Source organism: Terrapene carolina, unplaced genomic scaffold (assembly GCF_002925995.2).
Source record: "Terrapene carolina triunguis isolate 2854851 unplaced genomic scaffold, T_m_triunguis-2.0 Scaffold58, whole genome shotgun sequence".
In the NCBI taxonomy this organism is placed as follows: Eukaryota; Metazoa; Chordata; order Testudines; family Emydidae; genus Terrapene; species Terrapene triunguis.
Window position 1 is genome coordinate 26,303,998 of NW_020664409.1, and position 13,865 is coordinate 26,317,862.

At 45.5% G+C, this 13,865-nt stretch overlaps 1 protein-coding gene across 3 annotated transcripts in view; it reads right to left on the reverse strand.

The window, feature by feature from the left end:
* Positions 1-13,865, reverse strand: part of GNAL (G protein subunit alpha L) — a 327,850-nt gene that overhangs the window by 10,850 nt on the left and 303,135 nt on the right. For all 3 annotated transcript variants that reach the window (XM_024212570.2, XM_024212571.2, XM_024212572.2), the window contains 4 exons: positions 6,302-6,375; positions 4,361-4,419; positions 3,815-3,935; positions 1,713-1,843 (listed from right to left, as the gene is read on the reverse strand). In XM_024212570.2, the coding sequence (XP_024068338.1) occupies positions 1,713-1,843; positions 3,815-3,935; positions 4,361-4,419; positions 6,302-6,375 (385 nt within the window). The remainder of the gene's footprint in view (positions 1-1,712; positions 1,844-3,814; positions 3,936-4,360; positions 4,420-6,301; positions 6,376-13,865) is intronic.

Consider the following 13,865-nt stretch of genomic DNA (forward strand, 5'->3'; position numbering starts at 1 on the left):
CTCCCAATACTTCTGTTAGTCTTAAAGGTGCCACAGGACCCTCTGTTTCTATTTCACAGCTTGTTATGGGCAACAGCTCCTTGGATAAGTTGGGAACATTGCTTACGGCAGTATCATTGGTCATACAAACCACTAGAACGGACTGTAGACTCTGCAAATGCTTACTCACATTGATCACTTTATTCACATGGATCAGCATTTGGGTTTCACTTGGTACATATGCTGATTTGAAAAAAGGCCTCAAGTGTGTAACACAATGAAGCTACTACATAGAGTAATTTGGCTTTACAAATAATAATAAGATTTTACCTTTCTTTAAAAGTAAACTTGTTCTCTTTTTTTAAAACAATGTAAATATTTTTCACACTAGCAACTATTTATAATTAGAAAATATTTCAATGTAAAGTACGTTTTCTTAACAACTCCTAGCATTTAGTAACAGGAAAACACTGAAATGTGAAAATAGCAATTCAGTAGTTAAACATTCTGTTGCTTTCATATCTGTTGACAAAGTTTTGATGCTGAAGACCATTTATTATATAAGTTAGGTCCTACTTGAAATGCAGGCTGATTGTCAAATAATTTGTGGCTGAGATGCGGACAAGACATGGAGAACGGTAGAAAAGTAATAACGGACCTTTATTAATTGTGGTAATTTGGAAAACCCAGAGAAGACCTATTTGTTTAAGAAAAATTTGCTAGAACGATATAAACACTTAAATATTATGTTATGCCTGCTATTTTTTTGATAACCAGACATTTTGCTACAACTATATTAGAGTCATTAATCATAGAGTAATTTTTAATCATAGAATATCAGGGTTGGAAGGGACCTCAGGAGGTCATCTAGTCCAACCCCCTCCTCAAAGCAGGACCAATCCCCAGACAGATTTTTGCCCCAGATCCCTAAATGGCCCCCTCAAGGATTGAACTCACAACCCTGGGTTTAGCAGGCCAATGCATGTGTGGCTGACAGCGGGAGCCTGCCCTCCCGCCCTTGGGGATGACAGCCAGAGTTCCGCTGCCTGGGGCTGACAGCCAGAGCCCTGCCACTGTCAGCATGGATAAATGGGGAAAAAAAAGTGTGTGTTGCAAATCTCAAAATGTAAGAAAAATTGTGAACTGTGCAAAGTAAGTTAATTAAAATAAAAACTGCAGTGGAAGCTTAATATTACGGGATCCGCAATTTCCGCAATATAGCAAATTAAGTAGTACATAAGGTGTTTTTTCATCCCCAAGTTAACGGTACTTAAGCATATGCTTAACTATGCATGTGAGGATTCTCCACTGACTCAATGGAACTACTTATGTGCTTAAGTGTCTTGCTGAATTGGGGCCATATTGGTCAATTTTTTAATGTTCTTGTTCAGTACAGGAAATTCATTCCTCTTAGATCACGTCAACTCTATTTGTTTTGGGTACAGAATTCATTTTATCCTGAAATAAGCAATGAATTGAAGAAAGAAGCTTGGTATAATTTGCTTCATTCCATCCCATCCTACCATAATTTTGTACGTAACTAAGATACCTGATCAGATGCTTACAAATAAAATAGGGCAAAGACCTTTCCCAAGTTAAGTTTTCCCTTTGGGTGTCTACATGCATGTCTCCTATCTTTTCACAGTGGTGTATCATCATTTTGATTGAAAGAATCTGCATGCTTTGTAGTACTTGTGAGAACAAGGATTATCCCAACAGTTATGAAATCTTACCATCATCAGGTACAGTGTAACGCACATATTCAGGAAAGTAATCTTCAATTTTTGATTTCCCTGCCAAGACCTTTTCAGCTAGCATATCCTGTTTGTTCAAGAACAAAATGATAGAAATGGTCCGTAACCACCTGTGAAGAACAAACCAGATGTTGATGCCAACTCTAACACATCCATTGGACAACCATTTCATAATCTTTAATGGCCTATTCCTATTTTGTGTGGTCTGTGAGGCACTTTTAACCAAGTTTAATAAAAAAACAACCAAGCTAAACTAATATTTCAGTTATCTTGAATTCACATCCATACTGGTTGATATATCAATAGCGTTTAAAATATATTGTTTTATAGATTAACCCTCTGCTACCAAATCACTAACCCTAGGCACCAGAGCATTAACATTTTCTAAAAACGTCACAGTAAAAACTTAATACTAGTGCTCCTTAACATGTAAACATGTGCTTGGTTCTACTAAAGCAACAGAGAAATATTGGAGGTTACTTATCTGTCTTGTACATTTTTCATACAAATTGCTGTATCTGAACTGACCAACTGATCATCCAAACCAGAATCCTACTTCTGACAGTGGCCTATATGGTACCTGATGAGTCAGGGGAAGTAAATCCCATTCTGCCACAATAATGCACTGGACTATTATTGTGACACTACACCACTGGGATTTGTGCTAAAAATTCTTCCTGACCTAGTCTGAGAATCACCTTACACCCAGGAGCATAAAGATAGATAAATCAAGTCTTGTAACTTCTCATGATCTTACGTTGCATTTCATTTTTACTTATTATCAATTAGAAATCTATTCAAATTGCTAGCTAGTTACCATATCTATCATTTACAGAGACTGCAACATTAGTGTAATCTAAAAGAATGCTACAATTAGATTAGATAAACTGTGGCAGCTGTTAAAATATCTAATTATACACTTATCATACAATACAACCTTATAACTTCACACTTTAGTAAATGGCAAACTCCAAATTTCATACACTAATCTCCCTACAGATTTTGGAGTTGCTTAAAATGATGCCTGGCAAGATTTTGTGGTTGTATTAGGGATGGGAACAAGAAATGTGACATCATGCTGTCAGCTGGACCTATCATGAAGCCCCATGTCATGCGCTAACCTTGACCCAAACAGTGGCTAAAGTTCTTAAACAGGGCTACTTGCTTATAACTGGGTGCAGTCCCACTGGACTTGTTTTCAGGGGACGACTCTTAGGAGAGCCGCTGCCTGTATGCTCTTGTGGTATTGAGACTGGTGCCGTGAACGTGCATGAAGTTGGTTGCTGCTACTGCTACCATACTGCTGTGATGAGAGGACATCCTCAGTGTATCTGCTCCCACCTGAGGGGGAGATGGAGCTGAAATATGAGAACATCCTGATCTTCCCCACTCAAACATAGCGATGGCAGAATTGGGTTTCACTCGCTTCCTTAGCTTAACACTACAGAAATACAGAAGTGGTGGCAGCTCTTGAGACCTGGCTGCTGACCTTTCCAAAGCCCTTGTCACTCCCTGCCTGAATCTGTATGCTTCTGGTGGGCCATCTGGCCTGTCGGCTTCTTGTTCAATTCTATGATCCTGTTAGAATACCGAGAAACTGACGTAGTCTTGTCTCTGCAGCAGCAGCAGCAATGTACTGTAAGTACAATAGCCCTGTTCCAGGGCCATAGATGGTGTTGAGGAGGGGTTAGTGCAGTTGGTGGTGCTTCAAGATTGGTTACCAGGGAACATTCTGGTCCTGTCTTGACATTTTCTAAACAAAAAAAATCTAAATACTTAGCAATGGGGCCTGCTCATTAGTGAGGTATCACTGTATGCACTGAAGTACACGTTCATTGGCAACTTAAAGTGGCAAAGTTCTTTTCAATCGGTAAGGAAAGATATTTTATTTGAAATTTCTATAAGTTGCTACAGACATATCAATAATAACAGATAGAAAAAGTACTTGACTGAGCCTTTAAAATTATTAGCTAATGTTTAAGTAATTAATGCTTGAACAAAGCTTAGAAAAATGTAAGTGCTAAATACTAATTTAATTATTATTGACTACATTAATGCTCCAGTAAGAGATTTATTTTTACCTATTGTTCCAGATGCTTTTGAAGAGATCCAGGGATTCCCGTAGTCTGTTTGTGTTATTGTCTTCCCTTATTACCATGTTGTAGCTGCTACAGGCCACAACAAAGATTATAGCAGTGACATCTTGGTGGAACACACAAAAGAAAAAAATAAAGAGAACAGAATGTTTCATTTACCCCAAACAAGCTCAACATTGTAATATTTTAATGCAGCCACACAAAGGCTCCACACAACTCCGTCTGCAGTGTGTACTCTAATTTATGTTGGAAGAAATTATATGTGATGTTGGGTTCCTTTATTAATGTCACATGGTGATGTGCAGTTTTAATCTATGTTCAAATGAGACTGTTTTGCTGTAAACACCTCATTTGGTGAGAGAATCGTAAGAGAAGATGTAGCGAACTGCTAAAATAATACAAAATACACAGATGTTTTTTGAAAAAAGAGACCGGCTTATTTAAATTTAGTGTAAAACAAAATTCTAAGAGCAGTACAGAAATTCTCCCAGCAGAGAATAGATGCAAGCTAAAAATGTGGTGCAGACTTACCATTAAAACATTGGATCCATTTTCTTCTTTCGTCTCTCTGGCCACCTACATCAAACATGCTGTTAAAAAGCCATAGGATGTTATATCATTTGTGTGCACTAGGAAAATCACATGAAGCATGCAGGGTTAGGGTTCAGTCTGACAGATCCAAGGGCAATAGCAAAGAAATACTGCCTGAAGGGGAAGAGTTCCTGAAATTGTGTTGCCATGTCATGCAGACATAACAATTCTATCTTCCCTGCCCTGTTGGGAGAATTCCACTGAATTTCTACAGAAACACACTTTTCCTACAGGATAAATGGATTTTTAAGCCTTTAGGACAGGGGTCTCAAACTCAATTTACCTTAGGGCCAGTGCCTCAATCCTCAAATCCTCCTAGCGGGCCAATGTCACTTATGCCGCCCAGAACCCACCCCCAAAAACTCCACCCCCCACCTGCCTAAGGCTCTGGGACAGAGTTTGGATTGGGGAGGAAGTCTGGGATAGGGATTGGGGTGGAGGCTCTGGGAGGGAGTTTGGGTGCAGAAGGGGTGAGAGATTGGGCTCTGGGAGGGAGTTTGGGTGGGGGAGGGTCGGGTCGGGTGCAGGCTCTGGAATGGAGTTTGGGGGCTGGGGTGTGTGTGGGGAGGGGATGCAGGCTCTGGGAGGGAGTTTGGAGGCTGGGGGGGTGCGGGGATGGGGTGCAGGCTCTGGGAGGGGGTTGGGGGTGTGGTGCTTATCTGGGGCTCCAAGGCGGGGCGGGCCGGGGGGCCTCTGCGCGCTTCTGCCCCCAAGCACCGCCCCAGCAACGTCCCATTGGCCACAGGGGCACTCGGGGTGGGGGCAGCACGCAAAGGCACAGCCCCACCCCTGGGCCCCAGGGAGGGGCTGGCAGCCACTGGAGCAAGCAGGCAGACGCCGCTCAGCTCCACTGTGCTACTGGGGCCCCTGTGGGGGAATGTGGGGCCAAGGGAGCGATCCGGCCCCAAAACTGCTGGAGCCCCGGGGGCCACATTGGGGAGGCTCATGGGCCGCAGATGGCCCGCGGGCCGGGAGTTTGAGACCCCTGCTTTAGAACTATATGTGGCTGAGGTTTTGTGTGAGACCCTTTTATAGGTTTGGCGTCAAAATGTTTGGATCTACCGTGCTCTAACAGGCACAAGTTTCAGAATATTTCCAACACTCAGTGGGGAAGTTAAAATTCAGAGGCACAATATTGATAAAATATTTTGGTGAAAAATAATAACTACAAGCAGCCTGATGAGGCGTATGAAAAAAAGTGTGTGTTTTAATAGGGAAACAATATAAAACAGTAGTGGGCAACCTGCAGGGCACATGCGGCCCATTAGGGTAATCTGATTGCGGGCCGCGAGACATTTTGCTGACGTTGACCATCCGCAGGCACGGCCCCCTGCAGCTCCCAGTGGCCGTGGCTCACCGTTCCTGGCCAATGGGAGCCGCGGGAAGTGGCAGCCTCGTGGCCGGCAATCAGATTACCCTGATGGGCTGCAAGCGGCCTGTGGGCTCCAGGTTGCCCACCACTGATATAAAACCTCAAAATCCATAGATTACAGCTCTTCAGAACAAGAAGAGACTTATTTCTTTGGGCCCAATTCTTCAAACCCTTACTGATGCAAATATTCCCAATGAAGTCTGCATCGACTCCAAAGAAGGTAAAGAAAGTACTGTGTAAATTGACAAGATTACATAAACATTATGAAATGAAATAATAAGCAACATCCACCACAGATACACCCTAGGATAGAAAGACACTAGGGGACACTACTACAGTTTTCAGCTCTCTTTTCTTTTTGAGTAAAAGCCAATTACATTGTGTCCTATAAAGACAAAGAGGTTGGAAGACCTACAATAGCTATAATATAAAAGGTGTGAGGTAGGGACATCTGAATCAAGTGGTTCAAAGTAAGTACAATAACCATAAATTATTGCTAATACACTTACTGAAAATTTACTTTATCTACTTGAAATCTTGTTTCAAAAATCCCTGATGTCAAAACTCTGCATCTTAATAGATCCTGGAAATAAGAAAATAGACACAGATGAATGACATTTTTACCCCCTTATTTTGGTTTGAAAAGCATGGAATACTCCTTTAGATGAAAATCCTTCATGTTCATTTTAATTAAAGTAAAATCTGTCTTGTTTATAAGCATTTACCTGCAAATTCACACAATCAGTATACAAATAAAATAACATAGCTAGATCTTGACTTTGTAGAAGCAGGGGGATGTCACATGTTTTCGTCCACTAAACACATATTGAAGTCTGTTACTGATGATTGTATAAAGTTGCACATGTGAGATGGATAATGTATTTTAAATTATATAAAAAGTTTAAAATGTTAGGTTGCAAAGTCAAGCACTCACAAGTTAGGAAATGCCAGATTTACAGTTGCTTATGCAACCTTAATTCTGCCCCCCTTATGCCCTGAATGAGATGAGTCCTAGGGAAAAATAGTATGTGATCATGTAATTAAAGATTGTATCATAATTAACAAGGGGGCAGAATTAAGGTCATATGCACAGCTGCAAACCTGGCATTTCCTATCTTTTGAGTACTACTTAACTTTAAAACAAATAATATTCTTAACATAGTTTTTAATGTAATTTCCTAGGGTTTTTTTTAAAAGGAAAAATATTTTAAAATTCTACTGTGTGCAAGAGAAATTAACTCACCTTGTGCAGTAACTGAGGTTCTTCGAGATGTGGATCCCTATGGGTACTTCACTTCAGGTGACGGTGCGATCCGGCACCGTTGATTGGAGATTTTTGGTAGCAGTGCCTGGTCAGGCCGCATGTGTGTCTTGCGGCCATTGGAGTCTCGGTCAGCGTGCGCATGGCCCACACCCGTTGGTTCCTTCTCTACTGTAGAGTCCTTGTAGCGAACTCCAAAGTAGAGGGGAGGAAGGTGGGTAGTGGAGCACCCACATCTCGAAGAACCTCAGTTACTGCACAAGGTGAGTAACCTTCTCTTCTTCGAGTGTTGTCCGTGTGGGTGCTCCACTTCAGGTGAATGTAGAGCAGTACCCATTATGGTCGGGGGTGGGGGGGGGAGGAGACTTGGAGTTATGTGAATGGTAGAAGTAGAGAGGACTGTGAGGCCTAGTGTGGCATCTGCCCTAGAGTCCTGAGTGATGGCATAGTGGTTAGCAAAGGTATGCTCTGATGCCCATGTGGCAGTTTTGCAAATTTCCGCAATGGGTACGTTGTCTAGGAATGGCATGCATGTTGCCATGGCCCTAGTAGAATGGGATCTAATCCCAGTAGGGAATTGTATGTCGTGTGTTTGATAACACAGGCGGATGCAATTGGATATTCAGTTGGAAAGGCATTGTATGGATATAGCAGCACCTTCGGATCATTCTGTCGTCGAAACGAAAGCTATAGCCCTCCTAACATCCAGGGTGCGCAATGAAGCGTCTTGTAGATTTTGTGCGGTTTAGGGTAGAATGCAGGGAGATGAATAGGTTGGTTGATATGGAAGGTAGATGCTACTTTGGGGAGGAATTTGGGATGGGGTTGAAATGTGACCTTATCTTTGACAAAGACCATGTAGGGTGGATTGGCCATCAGTGCACTAATCTCGCTAACCCTTCTAGTGGATGCGATTGCCACTAAGAATGCCACCTTCATTGACATGTGTTGTAAGGAGCAGGTGGCTAGTGGTTCGAATGCGGGTATCATGAGTCCCTTGAGGACTAGGTTCAGATCCCACGTGGATGTGGGAGAGTGTACTTTGGGGTAAAGGTTCTGGAGCCCATCTAAGAAGTGTTTTATGATTGGATGTGTAAATGTTGAGAATCCATCAATCTTGTCATGGAAGGTGTTAATTGCCGAGAGATGGACTTTGATAGAGCTTAGGGATAGGCCTGAGTTCTTGAGCTCTAGAAAATAGTCTAGCACCATGGGTAGGGGCGTAGTGCAGGGAGTGAGGTGTTTGTCAAGACTCCATGTGGAAAAGCGTTTCCATTTTTGTAGGTAGGTCTTCCACGTGGACTCACATCTGTTGTTCATTAACATGTGTTTGACTTGTTCTGAACAGGTTAACTTGTATAAATGGAACCATGGTGCAGCCACACCTTCAGATGGAGCTTCTCCAGTTGTGGATGGATGATGTGGCCATGATAGGAGGTCTGGCCTCATCGGGAGGATCTGTGGAGGACAAACTGACATGTGCAGAAGGTAAGGAGGGTACCAGGTCTGTCTGGGCCATGCTGGAGCAATCATGATGATCCTGGCCTTGTCATCCCTGATTTTGCGTAGGACTCTGTGTATCAGAGGTATGGGGGGGGGATGCCTACGTGAGTGTCTTGTCCCAACTGATTAGGAAAGCATCCCCCAGAGATCAGGGACCGAGTCCTGCCTTGGACAGAACAGTGGGCATTTGTGGTTTTGCACTGTGGCAAATAGATCGACAGAGGGAAATCCCCATTGGTAGAAGATCTGTTGTAAGACCGTATGGTTCAATTCCCACTCGTGCTCCTGCGGAAAGTGTCTGCTTAGTGTGTCAGATGTGGTACTTAGACATCCCGGGAGATAGGAAGCTGAGATGTCAATGTGGTGTCTCCTGGCCTCGGTGCAGACAGAGTGAGACCGAGCCCCCCCTTGTCTGTTGAAGTAAAACATGCACACTACATTGTCTGTCATCACTCTTATAGATTCATTCCAGCCCAGTAGGGAGGCCCCTGTTGTGATCATGATCGATGGTGGTGTTTGTTGGAAGGGAATACCTGCACACAGGTTTTCGGGTTTGGTCCACCACTGTAGGGATTCTAGGACTTTGGGAGGTGACGTAATGAGCTTGTTCAGGCTGTATTTGGTGGGTCTGTACACCGAACTCAGCCAGCCTTGGAGAAACTGCATATGTAGTCTGGCATGCTTTACCACTAATGTGGTGGCAGCCATGTGTCCTAATAGTTGTAAGCAGGTCCTCGCCTCAATTCGCGGACATATAGAGATGTTGTCTACCAGGTGTTTTATAGCCAGATATCTGGCATGGGATGAAAAGCTCTGGCTTGAACTGAGTCAAGGTGTGCCCCGATGAAGTCTAACTGCTGTGTGGGTCCTAATATTGACTTCTGCACGTTCAGTTGAAGTCCCAGTTTTTGGAAGAGATGGGTGGTGAGTTGCGTGCTTGTTTCTGTCTCTGTGAACGTGCGTCCTTTGAGGAGGCAATTGTCCAGGTATGGAAAAATTATGATCCCTTGTTTGCATTGATATGCCACAACTACTGCAAGGGTTTTGGAGAAGACTCTCAGTGCAGTGGACAGTCCGAATGGGAGCACTCTGTATTGCAAATGATCGTGTCCCGTGAATCGGAGGAATCATCTGTGAGCTGGGTGTATAGTGAAGTTAAAGTAAGCATCTTGTAGGTCGAGGGCTGAAAACCAGTCCCCTTGGTCCAGTGCTGGGATTATTGTGCCTAAGATGACCATCTTGAATTTTTGGGAGTGTGCGAATTTGTTGAGTTTTCTGAGGTCTAGCGTCGGGTGCCACCCCCCACTTTTCTTCTGAGTCAGGAAATAGTGTGAATAAAACCCCTTCCCGCTGTACTGTGTTGGTACTGGTTCCATGGCACCCAGCTGGAGGAGACGATTTACCTCCAGTCTCAGAAGGTGCTTGTGAGAGGGGTCCCTGAAGAGGGACAGGGAGGGAGGTAGGGTAGTGGGGCAAGAAGTAAAGGGGATGGAATAGCCCGACTGTACTATTTCTAAGACCCAACGGTCTTGAGTGATGTGCTCCCACGCCGGTTAAAAATGTCGCAGGCTGTGGCCAAACGGGCAGATAGGTGCTGGTGTCATGGGGAGGTCATTCAAACCCTCGACCAAACCTTCAAAACTGCCGTTTGTTTCCAGTGGGTTGGGGTGCTGATTGCTGTGGCTGTGCCTGCCGGCACTGAGGTGGTCTGTTCCTTTGTCTGCCCGAGTCATATGGTCTGGGTTGAGGGCAGGTATATGGATGATCCCTAGGTCATTGGTAGGGTTGGTATCATTTCCTCTTCTGAGGTGGAGTGTATATGCCAAGTGTGCGTTAGGTCGCATGCGAGTCCTTCACAGTGTGTAGAACTTCATCTGTTTTGGCGGAGAATAGTTTGTCCCTATCAAAAGGTAGATCCTAACTTCAATTGCAGCTCCTTGGGTACGCCCGAGGACGAGGGCCAGGAAGCTCTACACATGACGATAGCCACAGCAGTGATACAGGCAGCTGTATCGGCCATATCCAGGGTTGCTTGTAAGACAGTTCTCGAGATCAGCTGTCCTTCAACAAGTATGGTCTTGAGTTGTGTGTTCTTGTCCTCAGGGAGGTTAGTGGTAAATTTGAAGAGTTTGGCATAATTATTGTGACCATATTTTGCCAGGAGAGCGCTGTAAGTGGCAATACGAAATTGCAAGGTGGAAGAGGTGTATAACTTGAGGCCCAAGAGGTCCAGGCATTTGTGGTCTTTATCCTGGGGTGTTGACCTGTGTTGTGTTTGTTTGTCCCTATAAGCTGCAGCTTCCACCACGAGAGAATTTGGTTGCGGGTAGGAAAAAAGAAAATCCATGCCTTTTGCAGGCACATAATACTTCCAGTCTGCCCTTTTGCACGTTGTGGGGGCAGTGACTGGTGTCTCCATACTGTTGCCATACTGTCTCCGCCAGCTCTAGGATAGCCTCATTTATGGCGATGGCGAATTTTGTAGTAGAGGATGGCTGTAGCATCTTCAGCAACTTGTGCTGGTTCTCCTGGACCTCCTCTAGGGGATTGTCCTGGCTAATGCCTATTTTTTAAAAAATTCCTGGAATTGCTTGAAATCGTCTGCCAGCGTTGGAGGAGGCAGCATGATGGCCTCGTTGGGGGGAAGAGGACAAGTTATATGCGGGCGACAAATCCTCGGTGCCTGTTTCCTCCTGTGGTTCTTAGGTCGTCTCTTCTGGGGCCACCAATATTGCAGAGACGTTGGTGGAGAGCATCATTCTCCCCTGGGTGGTGAAGAGGTTCGTATGTAGTGGGCCTTGGATGCCATACATGGATCCCAAGGCAGCCACTGCATGGGAAAATCCATGGGAGGGCACATCCAAGACTGTCCATACCATGGGTAAGATGGTTGCATGTGATAGTCCTTTGTTTTTAGTGAGCCCCCCGTTCCCTTTCTATGAAGTATGGGGGAGTGGTGTGGGGAGAAGACTCCTTTGTCCTGCTCCTCATTCTCGCTGTCGGTGAACATTGACAGTGCTGTGGGAGACGTGGGTTGAGTAATAATCGGTGAGCCGTCGGTGCCGAGGAGAGGAGATTGTGGCACGGATGTCATAGTAATGTCCTTTTGGGTTAAGAATTGCTGTGGTGCCGGTGGTTGTGGTGGACTTTTGGTCACCCTTGTCATATCTTGGTTGGAGCGACTGCTCCATAAGGATCATTATAAGATGGAGTTCCCAGTCACGACAGGCTTGAGGTTGTTACAGTGAGTGCACTTAAATGGTATGTGTGCTTCACCAAGGCACCTCACGTACTGAGAGTGCCCGTCGGACCTTGGCATCACTTTGTGGCAGGAGCCACATCTCTTGAAGCCAGGGGAGCCTGGCATTTCTAAGGAAAGTTCGTGTCCCTGAGGGAGACGCGAACAAGGGGAGAACTGAAATGAATTTTTTTTTTTTTTTTTTTTTTTTAACTACTAGCAACTATCTAACTATACTAAAACTGGGAATACATCTAACAGGTATTTCTATCTATTTAACTATAGGAAGAGGAGATGTCATGGCACCGTTCCGAGCTCTGTCTTCAGCCGAGGACGGTTGAGAAGGAACCGAGGGGTGCAAGCCACGCGCGCGCTGACTAAGACTCCAACGGCCGCGAGACAGCTGCTGCGCACGTGCGGCCCAACCAGGCACTGCTACCGAAAATCTTCAATCAACGGCGCCAGGACGCACCGTCACCTGAAGTGGAGCACCCACAGGGACAGCACTCAAAGAAGAATTGTACAACCTTATCCTTATCATCAGGGTTTGAACCCTGAACCTTCTAATACTGCAGTCTAAGACTGCTATGACTTGAACTACAGAATTAACTACAGTAGCTGGCAGCAGAAGATGGCTGTTTTCTCAGAGGTGGGAAGAAGCCTGGTCTACCTCTCTCTCTTTCTCTTCTTCCCGCCTAGGAGTTGGAGGAACTCCTGTACCATGTGCTGCCCTTGGAAGATGGCATGAGTTGCTATGGCCAGGGACTATGAGTTAAGGGAGCTTCAAGCCCACTTGGAGTGCTACAAGCTGGAGAGGGGAGGGAAATGGGCGACTGGGGCTGTGTACTGAGTCTGGGGAGGGAAGCCCAAACTGGTCTCTTTCTCTACCCTCCAACAGCCACCGCTACAGGTGCTCTGAGTAGTTATCAGTAAGGCTACGTTTTAGTCACGGATATTTTTAGTAAAAGTCATGGACAGGTCACGGGCAGTAAACAAAAATTCACGACCCGTGACCTGTCCATGACATTTACTATATACCCCTAACTAAAACTTGGGCGGGGGGGCCGCGGGTGCTCGGGGGGGCAGTCCGGGGGTGCCACAGGTGCTGGGGGAGCTGGCCAGGCAGCAGCGTGTGGCCCGGGCCCCGAGGGGGGCTGGGGGGGGGGTTGGCAGGGGCTCCCTACCCGGCTCTGCATGTCCCTGCAGCTCCTAGGCCGCGGAGGGGCCAGGAGGCTCCGCATGCTGCTCCCGCCACAAGCACTGGCTGCGCAGCTCCCATTGCCTGGGAACCACTGTGGGCGGGGCCTGCGGGCATAGGCAGCATGCGGACTCAGTCCCCTGGCCCCTCCTCCACCTAGGAGCTTCAGGGCTATGCCAGTGGGAGCTGGGGAGCCCCTGACCCTGAGGTAAGCACACCCTCCCCGCACCCTCCAACCCCTCAGGGCAGGCCCTGAGCCAGCATCGGCCGCTGCAGAAGTCACAGAGGTCACGGAATCTGTGACTTCTGTGATCTCTGTGACAGACTCGCAGCCTTAGTTATCAGACACTTCCCAGTAGCCCAGCTGCCAACATTTTCCTGAGGAATGCAAGTAATAGAAGAGAAATGATGATTTTTATAAATTATCTCAGAAAAACCTGAATGGAATTTTAGGGGATAAAGACACTTGTCTTGCCCAAAGAAAGCCTTTCTCTCTTCCAAATCTCAAAGATCTTCTGCAAACAATGGACGTGTGAGAACCGCTCAAATAAAAAAAACCCGGAACATAACTTTCTACTATATATACTAGCAAGCGTTAGGCAACCTAAACATACGAGTCCCTACCAACTCCAGCTATAATAAAGCCATCAAGAATGACAGCATAGTGTGCAGAAAGGCTTCAGAGGAAAAAATGAGCCTAAGGAGATGGTGAAACCAAAGAGTGAGGCTCCCTCTTTGCCAATTTCTCCCCAGTTGCACCAGGAAGCTTGAGGCAGAAGTCAGGTCATGATTCTAGGAATGAGTCTTTAAGTCTTATGAAGGCTAACCTGCTCTGAAACCACCTTCCAGCTGCAAAGTCATCATCTTCTCAGA